Source organism: Gigantopelta aegis, chromosome 4, assembly GCF_016097555.1.
Source record: "Gigantopelta aegis isolate Gae_Host chromosome 4, Gae_host_genome, whole genome shotgun sequence".
Taxonomy (NCBI): domain Eukaryota; kingdom Metazoa; phylum Mollusca; class Gastropoda; order Neomphalida; family Peltospiridae; genus Gigantopelta; species Gigantopelta aegis.
The window spans coordinates 33,407,313-33,421,992 of NC_054702.1; the positions used below are offsets into that span (position 1 = coordinate 33,407,313).

At 32.3% G+C, this 14,680-nt stretch overlaps 2 protein-coding genes across 3 annotated transcripts in view; both read left to right on the top strand.

Moving 5' to 3' along the window:
- LOC121369797 overlaps window positions 1-143 on the top strand; it is a 46,054-nt gene extending 45,911 nt beyond the window's left edge. Inside the window, exon 5 of the mRNA XM_041494870.1 lies at window positions 111-143. Within this exon, the coding sequence (XP_041350804.1) occupies window positions 111-143 (33 nt within the window). The remainder of the gene's footprint in view (window positions 1-110) is intronic.
- Window positions 35-11,652, top strand: LOC121370423. 2 transcript variants are annotated; one of them, XM_041495639.1, is made up of 3 exons: window positions 35-883; window positions 5,779-6,113; window positions 10,275-11,652. In XM_041495639.1, the coding sequence occupies exons 1-3, from the start codon at window positions 804-806 to the stop codon at window positions 10,301-10,303; spliced, it is 444 nt and encodes a 147-aa protein (XP_041351573.1). In that variant the 5' UTR covers window positions 35-803; the 3' UTR covers window positions 10,304-11,652. The 2 variants fall into 2 exon arrangements, with proteins under 2 accessions (XP_041351573.1, XP_041351572.1); XM_041495638.1 differs by lacking the exon at window positions 10,275-11,652 and having other exon boundaries at window positions 5,779-6,538.
- The last annotated feature ends 3,028 nt before the right edge of the window (window positions 11,653-14,680 follow it).

Here is a 14,680-nt window from a genome sequence, read left to right on the forward strand (position 1 = left end):
CAAAAATTAGAGTCGTCCATTTTTCTAGATATCATAATGTTCCTGGAAACAAAATATGTTTTAGTCCTAAAATTTCATGGTTTACTTTTGTGCATGGTGTTCATTAATAGTGTTATGACTTCAATATGAATGAACTTCCTTAGCATGCTCAGTTATGTACTGTAGCTTTTGTTTGACGAATGCGGAACATTTTGTTGCAATTTCAAAAGTATGACTGAAAATGTTTTCGGTTTTTAAATTTAAATTATTTTTTTCTTCATATTTTAACAAAACTGCTTTCTTGTAAAGACACATACAAATGTAGTGAACATTATAATTCACCAACGATGATTATAAATTTCAATATTTGTAAGGTGAGAGTTTACAAACTAATGTTCCAGTTAACCATAAAATTTAAAGTATTTCTGTTCAGAAAATGTTAAAGTATGAAACTCATAGCAGTCATTTTTAAATCAACTGACCAATTGGTAAATAGCAGTGGTTTAATCTAAGCCGCCTTTAGTATACATTTTTTACTTTAGAGAAATAGACATAACCAGGGCTAGCTCTGTGTGTAGAAACTTTCACCAAATTATTCATTAGACTTAAAAAATGACAGAAACCAAGTAATTTTGTAACAAAATACCAATTATTACATGAAATTATTTCGCCAAATTAAAATAAAATTTGCCAATTATATGTTAAATTCGCAATTGGTGAATTTGGTGAGTGCCAGATCTAGCCCTGCATAACATATACTGCTAGTATTTAACCATGACCTTTTTTTAATCTGTGTAATTTATACTGATTGTGTAGTTCATATTATGTATCTTAATGCTTGGTTTTTCACATGTTTATTTTATGTACTGTTAGGTAAATGTCGGATGCCAACCCCAGTGTTTAGGTATTTATTAGTTTTATGATCTAAAACTTGAGTGGCTTCTAGAAAAACTGTGAAGTACATGTGTATTAGCACATAACACTCTGATTAGCAAATCAAAACAGGAAAATATTTTGGTAAAATTCTTTAAATAGACCTTTTCTAACAATTTACTGCTCTGTTTTTCCACCATCGTTCATATTGTTAGCTTAAATGCAACATTTAAATATTAGAATGTGCAAAATGGCTTCTCTTTTTTCCCCATTGTGGAATTTGTTCAAATACTGTTTTAAATTGTTTGAAGACATGTTGTAAATTGGTACCAGCATTGTTAACCTAATTTGAAGGAAAATATACATTTGCATTAATTTATAAATTTTATTAAATATATTTCAAATGAGCTTTATTTGTTATTTCTAGTTCCCATTTGTACATGTATTTCATGGTTTTTTGGAATGTCCAAAAGTAAAAACAATATTTTCCTAAATCTGTTTCTTTCCTGTTAGATATGATATTCACATTGCTTGCAGTACTAGACTATTAGCAATTTCAAGCTGCACAAATATATCTGTTTTCAGTCTGTCATCTTTTCATGCCAGCATGGTTGCTATTAATATGTTACTGTTTGCAGTGTTTTTGTTTAACCAGTTTGTGTATGTACATGTATGTGGTTAGTGCACATTAAAATAGGATAATTTTAAGTTATTTTATGATGTTAATACATTAACATGTATGTATATCTATACTCTCCACTCTCCAAAAAAGGGGGGGGGGGGGAAGAATCAATAGTTTAAGAAGTAGCAGGCTACAACAGTGATGATAGCAGGGGGCAAAGCGGGGGGGGGGGTCTGGGGGCCCTCCCCGAGAAACATTTGAAAAATCAAATTTCGATGTGAACTAATCGCGTTTCAAGACAAATAAACAACTATTTTGGCACCTTGTTTGGATCCCTTTTGTAGGAGACTTTATTAAAGAAGAGAAAGCACTTTTTTTTTTACCATCAACGAAAAGTAGGCGGCGGCAAAAGCTGTTTCAGGTATATTTTTAATTGCATTTACAATGTAATAAACATCCATCCTTGTTCAATAAATGCAACTGATATTTTGTGGGTGTTTTGGCACATACATGTATGTGTTATATAATTATTACTAAATTGTTAAAATAAGTTGACATACATTTGGAAAGATGATTTATTGCTTCTTTTTTTTATGGGAAGTATAATTATATAGATGTACAGTTTTGAAAATCAAATTTCATTTTATATAATGTCAAACTGAAGAATTAAAGGTAACAATTCTGTATTTCTTGTTATAAATTTGTGTTGAGTTTACAACTATGCTAGTCATCTTGCCTATGAATGCATATATTCCCTTGCACATGGTCTGTCAAAGAAAAAGGTAGAACATAAACAATAGAGAACACTTGTGAAAATAACTTGCGGATCCACTTCGAAATAAAAGCAGCATAAAATGGAACTAATAGCAGCATAAAAGATGTCTGAACATCACTAGACACAACAAAGGGAAGGAATTAATGTCAGACTCTAGTGGCCTGGAGAAAGAAAAATACCACTAGGTGTACACCACCTCTTGTCTTCACTATACACTGACATAACAGCTAACAGCAGAAACAAAAAGAAAGCAGTGTTTTGTTGATGATATTTTGTTTAATCAGCAGGGCCCAATTTCACAAAACATCGTAAGTCTAGTTTTGCACATAAGCGTAAATCTATGACTAAACCACAATTTTTATTGCTATTAATATTATAGTACAACAAATATAGTTAAAAGTTTACATATTTAATTTTCTTTTGTCCTTAAAATGCTCCATCTTCCATAATGATGTAAATTTCTTTGTGAAATAGATGCCAAACACTTGTAAATGTATACCTGGTCGCAGACGTAAACTTACAATGTTTTCTAAAATGGGGCCCTTGGTATTAAGTGTGGTAATTTTGACATCAAATGTGCTGAATTGTTATTAAAGTCACAGACCCTAGTTTTAACTAGAAAAAATGAACACTAAGTTTGCTTACTCTACAAACTTGTAACAAATTTGAATAAAATTAAAATAGAGTAAAACAAGTCTGTGACGTTGAAACGGGGGAAAATGCTCTTAAAAATAGTCTAAAGCTTGTCTCTATATACCTTACTTCTCAGAGGTATGTGCATTTTTAAACATTAAAATGTATTTTGTGGCATTAGAAACACCAAGATGACCAGAAACACTTTAGATGTACAGAAATGGATAATCTAAGTAATAATGTCTGATTTCAACTATCAAAAGCGGCTCTTAATAGTGAAAAATATGCCGTTGTTTTTAAAAAGTAGTCTGTCACTTTAAATAAACATTCTCTTTATATACTTCCTTCCTTGGTGTAGAGAATGAAAGAAGAAACCTGCTGCCTTATTACAAGTCACTCCTGATAAATATGTGTTTGCACTATAACATGGTCTTTTAAATACCAGTTTTGGTATGTACACAAGGGATGGAACAGGCAGTAATCCAAGGGCCTCACTTACTAAGGGTATCAGTCCTATAACTATTTTTTACCTCCGATGAGTGCTCTGCCCCCTCCCCTGCTACCGACTTGGTCGGGCTGCTGGTGCTCCCTTGCACCTGCCAGTACAGGTGGTCCCTCCTCTCCCCCCCCACCTTTCCTGTCATGGACGGAGGAGCCGGCTAAGGCCGGCTCTTGTGCCAATGACAGGTGTGCGCTACAACAGCTTGTTCTGAATGTACACATAAAACCCTATGACCTGACCTGACCTGATAAGTGCTCTACCATTGAAATGAAAGAATGAATATGTATGTACAGGCATGCAAGTTGACTTGCAAAATATATATCTACTAATATACTTCATTTTTCTCAATGTTTTCAGAACAAAATATTATATTGCTCTCAAGTTTTATAGTTTTAGCATGTTGTTAATGTTTGAGTAACAGACTTGCATCTTTCTGATTCTTAGTGAAATACTCGTCTCCGCAAGTCACGGGTACTATTCTGTGCTGATACTGCATTTATATGGAACTCGTCCCAATTCCACAAAGTGATCTTAGAGCTAAGATCACTTTAAGTGCATAAGGTAGTTATGCACCAATAGGGGCATTCTCATTATGCAATTAGTCTCACTGAATCATGCTGTGAAAACATCTAAATCGGAACAACTTTAGTTTTATATGTTCTGTTTTTATGGGGCCGACAAATCGTATGCGACAAGTCGGTGTGAGTAATCACATACTCAGAACACTGCTTAAGATGATCTTAGCGCTTAGATTGCTTCATGGAACATGGCCCAGGTGCCGTGGCTTGCGGAGATGTGAAATACCATGAATATTTTCCGAACTTACATTTATAATTTACTGTTATAATAACAATGCAGTGGACTGTTGTCAAGTTTGCCTTTACTGAAACTGCACCGAATAACCCCAGATGGGTAAGTATTATGTCGGCACTCTAGGTGAAGGGAGACAACCACAATCCTTCTCCATGCAAATTGGGTCTCCTCCACCACACTTATTATTTCAGTGGCAAAACATAAACTTTTAAATGACATTAATGTATATTTTTAATTTATTGTGCAGCTTTTGTGCTTCATGTATCCATTAATTCAATGGCAATCTTGTGAGATATTTTGATTCATTGTTGTAAATAATATGGTACTTACATTATACTTAAACTATTTAGGATTTTCTTTCTACAGACTATCTTGTATCTAATAATCATTATTAATCGAGAAGTAATTATTGATAGTTAATAAAAATGTATTGATAATCACATAGTTCAATAGTAGCAGTACAAATTAAATGTTTTGAATTAGTTAATGATTGTTACTTTAAAATTCACTGCCTGCTATATTACTAAGCTAATTTAATCTTTATTATTTTAATAAATCTAATATAATTACAGCTACATGTATATGTGTATTTTAGTTTACCCAGTTTAATTTGCTGCATTTTTATATGTTTCTTTCTTTGTGATCCTTTTTTGTTTTCACTCATTTTTCTTTTTCTATTAAATATATTTAATACATACATTTAAATTAATACATTTACAAATGACAAAAATTTGTCTTAACTAAGTGAAGAGTTAACAATAAACATGTTCTTAAAACTGAAATGACACTAATTCATTTTGAATTGTGTTAATAAGTATTAAAAATTATCACTTAAAACACAAATCATTAAAAAAAATTGTATACAACAACTATTATTGTTCCTTGAAATAAACAAAGCCAGAAATATGCAATACTATTTGTTAGTATTAGTATTCTCAGCATCAAACATTAGGGAAAACATTAAATTTTTGAAGAACAAAAATGTTTTTAATAGTGATTTTATGCAGTATTCCTCACTTCTTTTTCCCATTCATTAATTTATCTATCCCTGAAATCTCGGTTATATACTCTGGGTACCTGGTTTATACAATTCCCCTCTGGTGTTATATAAATTATTTTTAAAGGTATTAATACGTACATTGATGCAACTTTATAAACAAATTTTTTGTTTTATTATTCCTCAAGATGTCTTTTCGTAACTATATCCAAAAATTAAGAGCCCCTTTTATTTATGTCCAAATCAATTTAATATTTAATAATAATTAAATAATTAGATGTGTATGATGGTTAAATTTATCATTTTAAAAATATTTTGTTCTCATCCATATGTATGGTTGCTTTATTGGTTTTGTGTAATAGAATATTAAATTCTTGTTTAAAACTTTTTTTTATTATAAAATAACTACATTGGAATGCAAGTATATTTCCCAGATAATTAAAAATTTGTGAAACTGGTCTGAATAAACTGATAAATACTTACGTTTTACCCTAGACTAATATATTTAGATGTTACACAAATCTACATAATTTGATATATTGTTAACACTTAACACAAAGTTTTATTATCTTTTTTTTTTACAGAGGATCCGTGAGACTTGACCAGCTGGAAGCTGCCTACTTCAAGCAACATGGCTACACAAATCACAGTTGTGAAAACAAGCCTTGTGTGTTCAAGGGAGACTACTCTCTTCAGGCTACTCAGGAAAACACTGGTGATAACAACACGTCCATGGACTCACAGACAGAGAAAGAGAAGATGAACTGCGAAATGCAAGACAGTTCTGTGGACGGAAACCAAACTCATGGCACGCCACTAAAGGGAGATAAGCTGAGCCTCGAACCACAAAGGAATTCTACGGTTGCTAGCAGTACTGGTGTCAGTAGTGTTTCATTGTTGAGACAGAACTCCACCAAAGGTGAACATACTAATACGTTAGTGACGAAAAAGAAATCTATGTTTTTTATTTTCCGGGACCACAAAGGACAGAACAGCAGTAATGTGTAGCAGGCTCATCTGTGGATGGGTTTTGTTTTAGCATCAGCTTTTGTCTTTCGTTATCTGTATGGTTCTTAACTATACAGACAAGAGCCCTGTTCTATAAAGTGATTTTAGCACTAAGATGATCTTAAAGGCATTACAGTCTTATGCACTTAGGGTGATCTTAATACTAAGATTGCTTCATGGAAGAGGAGGGGGTAGCTTGGTCAATTTATCTGGTCAATTAAGCCGGTTGACCAATCCCAATATTTTTTTGACACAATAAATATTGTTTAAACCATTTATTGTTTTATTGAACATTGACTTTCCAATGTAAATAAGTAACCAAAATTTAAATAACTCTCCCCGCCCCCCCCCCCCCCCCCCCCCCCCCCCCAATCAAACATTTCTTTCTTCCCTTGACAAATTATTGGTAACTGGCAAATTTAAATAAAACAGCAGTTTTATTTATTTTGGTGGAAATATTATTTTTATAATACATAAATTGCATTAAAACATATTTAATGCATTTAACCAAAGGGGCAAACAACAATTACCATACAAGGTGAATTGTTCTAACCTGTGTGCTAAATATTAAGTTTAAATTAAAAATTCTTGATAGCAATAATTCTAAAGTCATCTTTAAAAAATGTTTGGTCTGCTGTACTTTCGCCTACTAGTTTAGTCTGTCAGTTTATTTTTTAAATATATTAGTACATATATATTTATATATTTTTAAACTCTCCATAAATATTTTTTTATCAGTCTGTTCAGTTATAACAAATTATATATTTAAAAATGTTTTGCCTAATGTATTTAATATCTGGGAAACATTACATATTACTAAAATGTACTTAAAGGGACACACCCTAGTTACAGTTATTTGTTAACCATTACAGCGTTGTTTTTCGCTATTAAACCCCATTTTTCACAAATAAAATTGCACTTTACTTACATTTTATTATTTAGAATACACATTTCCATTCACCTGAAGTGCTTATTGGTAATCCTGATGTTTGTAAAACCACGAAATGCATTTTTTGCATTTTTTCACAAGACGTGCTATCAAGAAAAAACCGTTAAGGAAGCGAGGTCCAATCTATTTTTAGAGGGAATCTTCCTGTGTAAACGTCACAGATGTTGGTATACCATGTGAGCGTTATCATTTTGGTTCGGTTTGTTTTCTCCTGCACGGTTTGCGCAATCAACATCCGATTTGTTGTTGTTCATTTGTGAGATTTTTCTTCACAGTTCGTGAACATTTTCAGTAACAATAAAGTTCAGACAAGTAAGTGTCTCAATACAAAACGTTACAAACCCTTAAAACCTAAAATTTTGCTAAGTCTTACGATATCTGGAGAGGGGATACAACCAGGCCAGAACAGTTGGAACATGTCCAGGAGAGGTGAAAAGAACGCACCCCAAGTCTGTGCACACTCTGTGAAATTTGTCGTGATGTAGGCATTGTTGTGCTTCGAGCGACATCTACCGGTGACATCAGAATACTAACTTTCAAAATTATTTCAAGCAATTCGGACATGGGGATTCCCATGGTATTTATCGATATAAAACCTGCTTTTTCACTCCATTTGATAAAAACGTGATCTAAGTGTGTTACAGGTTTGTAGATTAACCAAATTATAAATTATTTTCGCTAGATGGAACTAGGGTGTGCGGCTTTAAGGCTGTGGTCAGATTTATCCTCTTTTTTTTCCATCTGTACCCACTTCTGAACATGTCTGTTGTCCATCGCCATAGCCTACAATGGTTTTTTGATTTCTTAGTGCTAAGATTGCTTCGAAAATATTGGCCAAGATGTTATTATGATAGACCAATGGCCTTGATCTTTTTGTTAAAAAATGTATTGTGTTAATCAATATCCTATTTATTAATAAACAGGTGCGAGGGATTTTGGTGACATGTTGGTATAGGGCTCCACCAGGCATAAAATCACAGCAAACCATTCTGTTGACATTCGAAAATACTGGTGGAATTGCTTTTCATCCAGTTCTTATTCTTTAATAAGTATGTGATACTATCCATGTTCCTTGAATTTCACATTAATATAGTGTACCCATCTTCCAATCAATGTCTTTGTCTTATAAGTTCTTCTTATTTAAATTCAGTATGACTGTCATCATTATTCATGTATTTGGTTTGCAAACTTTGCTGTGACTTGCAACTGTATATATATTATACCACACTTAAAAAAGAAAGTATTTACAATATGCCCATGTGTACAGTTATTTTTATTTGCTAAAACAGACAGACAGTAGACAACAGACAACATGGATGAAAGTGGGTGTGTATGTAAAACCCCGGATCAGTTGGATCGTGACCTAACTGTTCACAGTTACCTTTTACCGTGGGTTTCATTCACAGCTGTATGGCAGGGCACAATATTTCACGAGCACTGTTGTTCTGTTCGCATGTTTTTTACGCAACTTTAAAATCACATGAGCCGCCAATCGGTTACATGGTGAACAATTACATTCTAACATTAAAAGTACCATATATCAGTAATGAAAGAGAAAATCACTTTGTTTTTAAATACATTTTAACCAACAGTGTAGCACAGAACCACAGTTCAAGTGTTTTTAGGATTAGGTAGGCCTAACTCATTGGTTAAGAGAACTACATTCACGTAGCTGAACAATCGGTTACCTAAGTAAAACTTATGAACTGACTTCCAGTTACCTAAGAATTTGAAATATTGTCCCCTGTATGGACCTGGGTAGTGTGGGGACGGTAAGGCATACACATGATCAGAGAATTGATAATTGTTAATGGTAAACACCAAAACATTTCTGAGACAAATCAATCCTGATAATTTTTATTCTTTGAGGAATTCTAAAAAATAATTTGACGAGTGAGCCATATAGTGAAGTGGGGTAGCAGCTGGTGAATGGTTTCTATACTTTTGTGTTATTTTAATCTATATATATATATAGTGCTTATATGGAAATCAGATCGCCCTTTAATTTTTTATGGTGGATTTTACCAGCAAAGTGTCATCTAATACATCTTTGGTTTTAACTAAATTAAGGGACATCAGCATTCTATCACAAGTTTTCAGTTAAAATCATTTCTCATTTACATTTTGTTTTAATAGTGCCTTACATATTGTTAAAATATTTAAATGCAGTTTTTGACTTGTGGGAAATGTTACATATGTTAGAATCTAAGATGAATATTACTACATGTATTATAATATGTATGTATATATGTCCATCTACACACCTGGCTAGAATTTGGTATATTGAAATTATTGAGTGTATTATGTTTACCCAAATATATTTTATATGTGAAAGTTTTAAAAATTACAATGAAATTATATTACAGCAGATATATTTGTCTTTCAAATTTTTAATTTGGTGTTGATCTGCAGGTTCAGATTGCCACCAAAAACTATGCAATATACAATTGTCCTCTGGACTGGAGCCAGTATCTTTAATTATCTCAAATATAAGTCCTTTTGTCTTTATAGAAATACATTTTCACTTACACTTTAGCTCAAACATAAGTCTTTAGTCTTTATATAAATATATTTTCACTTACACTTTAGCTCAAACATAAGTCTTTAGTCTTTACAGAAATATATTTTTACTTGCACTTACTTTAGCTCAAAGATAAGTCTTTAGTCTTTACAGAAATACATTTTCACTTCCACTTACTTTAGATCAAACATAAGTATTTAGTCTTTACAGAAATATATTTTCACTTGCACTTACTTCAGCTCAAATATGTCATGATGTGACTTCATTTGTCTACAGCTTCCTTAAGGAAGTTAAACGTTTGTTTTGTTTAAACGACACCACTAGAGCATATTGATTTTTTTCTGTAAACAGTTCTGGTTTAGAACATTATGGATATGTTATTATTAACCCTATATACAGGAATGTGATACTTGTTTAAAAATATAAATTGAAATGATCTTTTAAAAAATGTACTGCATTTCCTATACGACTATATGTATGTATCATAATTACCAAATGTTCAACATCCAATAACTTGTGTGTTCTGGTAGTGTCCTTAAACAAAACAAACCTTAACTTTTATAAACTTTAAAACTGTATCATAATTAAAGGTAATCTTTCAGCATTTCAGATTACGTTCAGTCTACTTTAGTAAAAATTACTTGATGCAAGAAATGAAAAAAGAAGAAAAGAAACGGAAATCAGATTTGAAAAGCTGGAAAGTAATATCCCTGTGCACTGCCAAATTCCTTTAATTTTAAATGAATCAAGGTTTCCAATTCTAGATTATCTAGATTGTGCATGCATATTATTCCTTTAATAATTTCTGCCATTTAGTATACAAGATTTTTTTATAGTACAATAATAGTCCATGTTAGGTTATGTATTGTTGTCTTTTGCAAAAATTGGTGTTAGTAAGTTTTTTTTGTTTTTTTCCATCTTTGTCATTTTAATAGACATATGAACAAGATATTTGTGAATGAAATTAAACAATATCAGCTAATAGTTCTACATTTAGATTTCATTTGACACCATTATCAGATTCTTAGTAACAATGGCTTATTCCGGTAAAACCAGATTGTATGGTTTGTTATACTCGTAACACCATACCAAATAAGCTTAGGAAATAATGTAGTGCAAGAAGAGAAGGGAGAATATTTACAATATGTATGCAACATACTGAATTTCACACAGAATTATTTTGATCAGTAAATGTGTTTGAAAATTTCCCAGTATTGGACATCAAAGCATTTATTAACAAAACATGATTGGTGATCAATTTGGATATCTTTACGATGGGGGTTTTAAATATGCAATTTTTGAGTGATTTAGTTCACCATTATAAGGGGATGTATTGGTGTCCGTCACACCAACTGGTGTCGTTTTATATCACAATGGCCAATAACACATGCAGTATTGTTTGTAAAATAGTCGCCTTTAATACCAATAGGTCACTGGGAACTCCAAAGATGAGCTTCTTTTGACTTGTTCAATTATGGAGTTACCAGACTTTATTTTTATGTTTAAATTTTAAAAATATTTATTGATTGTTGTAAATATTTTTATATACATTAAAATGCAGCCATTCAATAATTACATAACACTCCTAGGGGAAGAGGATATTATGAGATGCAGTATAAGGAAGGGTAAGGGGTGTTTGTTAAGAGTTATGTAACATTTTCAAAACAGTGTCTTATTTTATTAAAGTTGATGCAGCCAGTGATGGTAAATTTATTTCATTAATTTACACATGATTTTTTTTTTATCTTGTATTTAATCAAACAAAAATCTAAACGAAAAATCCAATAATATTGGTCAGCTTGACAGGAAAGGAGAGATGGAGGTGTGAGTATTATATAATTTTGAGGAGCTGCTTTTAACATTAGAAAATGTTTATGATGGAGAGGGGTACAAAAACCGATTCCAGTCTTTGTGTTGATCAGTTGTTGAATGGCATCCATATATTTACAGCATTTTGTGTAATAAATTGTGCAAAACTTACAGATTCTTGTTTTGTTTGATTGTGACCTGGTTATTGTAAAGACAATATCAGGAAATCTGATGGAAGAAAGTTCAGTGGTTATTTGAATGTCAGATATGACAAATTCTTCATTTTTATACCGACCGATCAGTAACATCACTTCTATTCATGATTTTTGTATTCAACATGTCATCATTTTCAATTTTCTCGAAGAAGAACTTTTTATGTTCCTTCAAAAGTTATAATATACCAAATCCACTGGCGACAATGTTAATGTATTTGGTTAAAAACACTATGCAATATATCAATTAAAACCATTCATGGCTCATTTTTGATATAAATGGATATCTTTACAGCACAAAATTGTATTACTTTTATGTACATGTATTTTTACAGGTACCCCATACATGTTTCAAATATAAGGTTTCTGAATGAATTTAAACAACATACATGTACTGTCTAGATAAAACATTTTCTGGACAACAAACTCACATTTATTACCAATTGTAGAAATTGTAACATACTGCTCAAAATAAGTAGGTGATATTCAAATACAGCATTAAATAATGGAGATTGTTCAGTAATATTTTAATAGGAATTATTGCAATATCAAAAGGGTTTATTAGACCATACATTAGCGTCAAGTGTTCATGTCTGGGTAGACTGACATGGCCAGATGAAACACAAATTTATACCAAGGGTGAATTTGATATTTTGGTTTCGGGATTATTAACGGGTAAAACCCCTGTGATTCTCTAAACGTACAGATCTGATGAGGCATGTTCCTTATAAAGCGTTCAATCTGATTGTGTGGGTTCCTGGCCCATTCTTCTTAGAGCACAACACACAACTTTGCTAAAGTGGTCGGCTGATGTTCACATCTGAGGTGTGCCCCTTGATGACCCAGACATGTTCATTGGTTGAAAGGTTTGGGTTCAGAGCTGGCCTAGGAAGTGTGTTATGTTTTACTGTTGCAGGAATGAAGTCTGACGTTATCTTAATAAAACAAAATATTGGCCAACATGACACGAAAGTTCAGTTATATTTTCTCGATAGTACTGACCTGTGACTCTCCCTTGGACCATGTGAAGTTGGGTTCTGGCAGATCATAATTGACCCCACCCATCTAATTATGGTTATATGGTGTTGGACATAAATGAATGGTTAAGGACCACAAATATAATTAAGAGAGGAAACCCACAGCCACCACTCTATAAGCTACTTATGAACTCTAAACAATACACCAAAAGATAGATTCACCATACCATCCAATAAAACTTCATATCACATTGTTACTCCTTGGTCATCCACACAATAGATGGCCATCAAACAAACAGCCACTATATGGTAATGTATAATCTTGTTTGTAGTTCTGATATAGGGAACATAAAAAGAAGCTAATTATCTAGTTAGTTCATTAAACATATTAGTTTTCATCAATTGTTGCTATGGGCAACAATTGTTTCATAGTGAAGTGTTGAAATCCTGTTTTTTCTGTATTTCAGCATGAAGATCCAGACATTATTAATGGCAGATACAAATTCTACTTTTATAGTAGAATACTATGTTATATATTCACAATACCATCAAAACTGTTTGTCACTATGACTGTACATTCGAAAAAATCGTGAACAAAATTACAGAAATTAGGGTGAATTTGCATATTGACCATGTGACCTTCAATTTTGACCTTTTACAATGAGAAACTCGGTGCTAGACACTCAGATCAATTTATATATTACATGTAAGAACACTAGAATATACATTTTGACACACACCCATAACAAAAAAAAAAAATAATAATAATGAAAATAAATAAAATTGACGTTTGCAATATTTACCCAAATAGGGCCCCCATAAGCTTGGCTCAAATCCACATCGATGAAATTACCATTTTATAAGGATGCTACACTAGTACATTTTCATTTTGGCTTCCTAAACTTATATATTTTGGGATAAACAGTAATTTCATGTTTTACATTGTGGTCTCACTACACGGATGTCATCTGCCATTGAAACCCATGTTAAATTGCCCAACTTCAAACGAAGATTGCCAATAGAACGGGTTCTCTTTGGCATTAACAACATACACCATTGCGAACATACATTATATATGCATTTGTTTTCACTTCAAAATTGGGAACATTTCAGTCTCGTGTTTTTTTGCTATATGACCGCATCTGGCTGAAGTACTGGTCCGAACGGAACGTGGTAACTTCGGCCTGGTATCTTCGGGCCCCAGGTAATTTTGGACGGGCAACTTGTATCTGGGTTATACGCAAACGAAAGTTTGTTGTTAAACAACCTGATATTATTATTTCAAGATGAGTTTGTTATTTAATTAAACATTATTATATATTCATTGTACATTTTGTTGTGTATATTTTGTTTATTAACTTTTAAACATTTATTCTGCTCATACCCCGTCCCCTTCTTACTATGGTTTGTTTTGGTAGGTGTTCCTGATTTTAATCAGATGCTATGCCCACATTAAACATGTTTGAATCCTCGGCATATAAGCATTTTAATACCTATCAAACAATCCGAATTTAGCCATTGGTGAATAATGCATTGAGAGGCCATTTAGTCTATGTGAACTGTAATCTGGACGTTCATCGTTACTAATTACCAATCAAATGACCCCACTATAAGAATAATAAACGGATGAACATAAATACAAAAATCAAAGAAACAACGTTAATAATATGAAAAAAAGGGCTAAAGAAGAATTTGCTAACTCCCTAGACGAAAAACTAGTGAAAATAAAACCACGTACTGGCAATATATGAAATTTATTTTAAAAACATCGATACCACAAACCATTATACCACCACTTAAAGATGCAACATCAGATGTGCCTGTATCATATACAAATTTTGAAAAAGCCGAAACGTTAAACAAGTATTTTCTATCAATTTTATCAGTTGATGATGCAAATATTGCACTTCCGAGTTTTGGACAACGTTGCATGGAATCTTTGGAAACCATGACAATAACCACTGAAGAAATAATAGACATTATTAAAACAGTAGCTCCTAATAAAGCAAT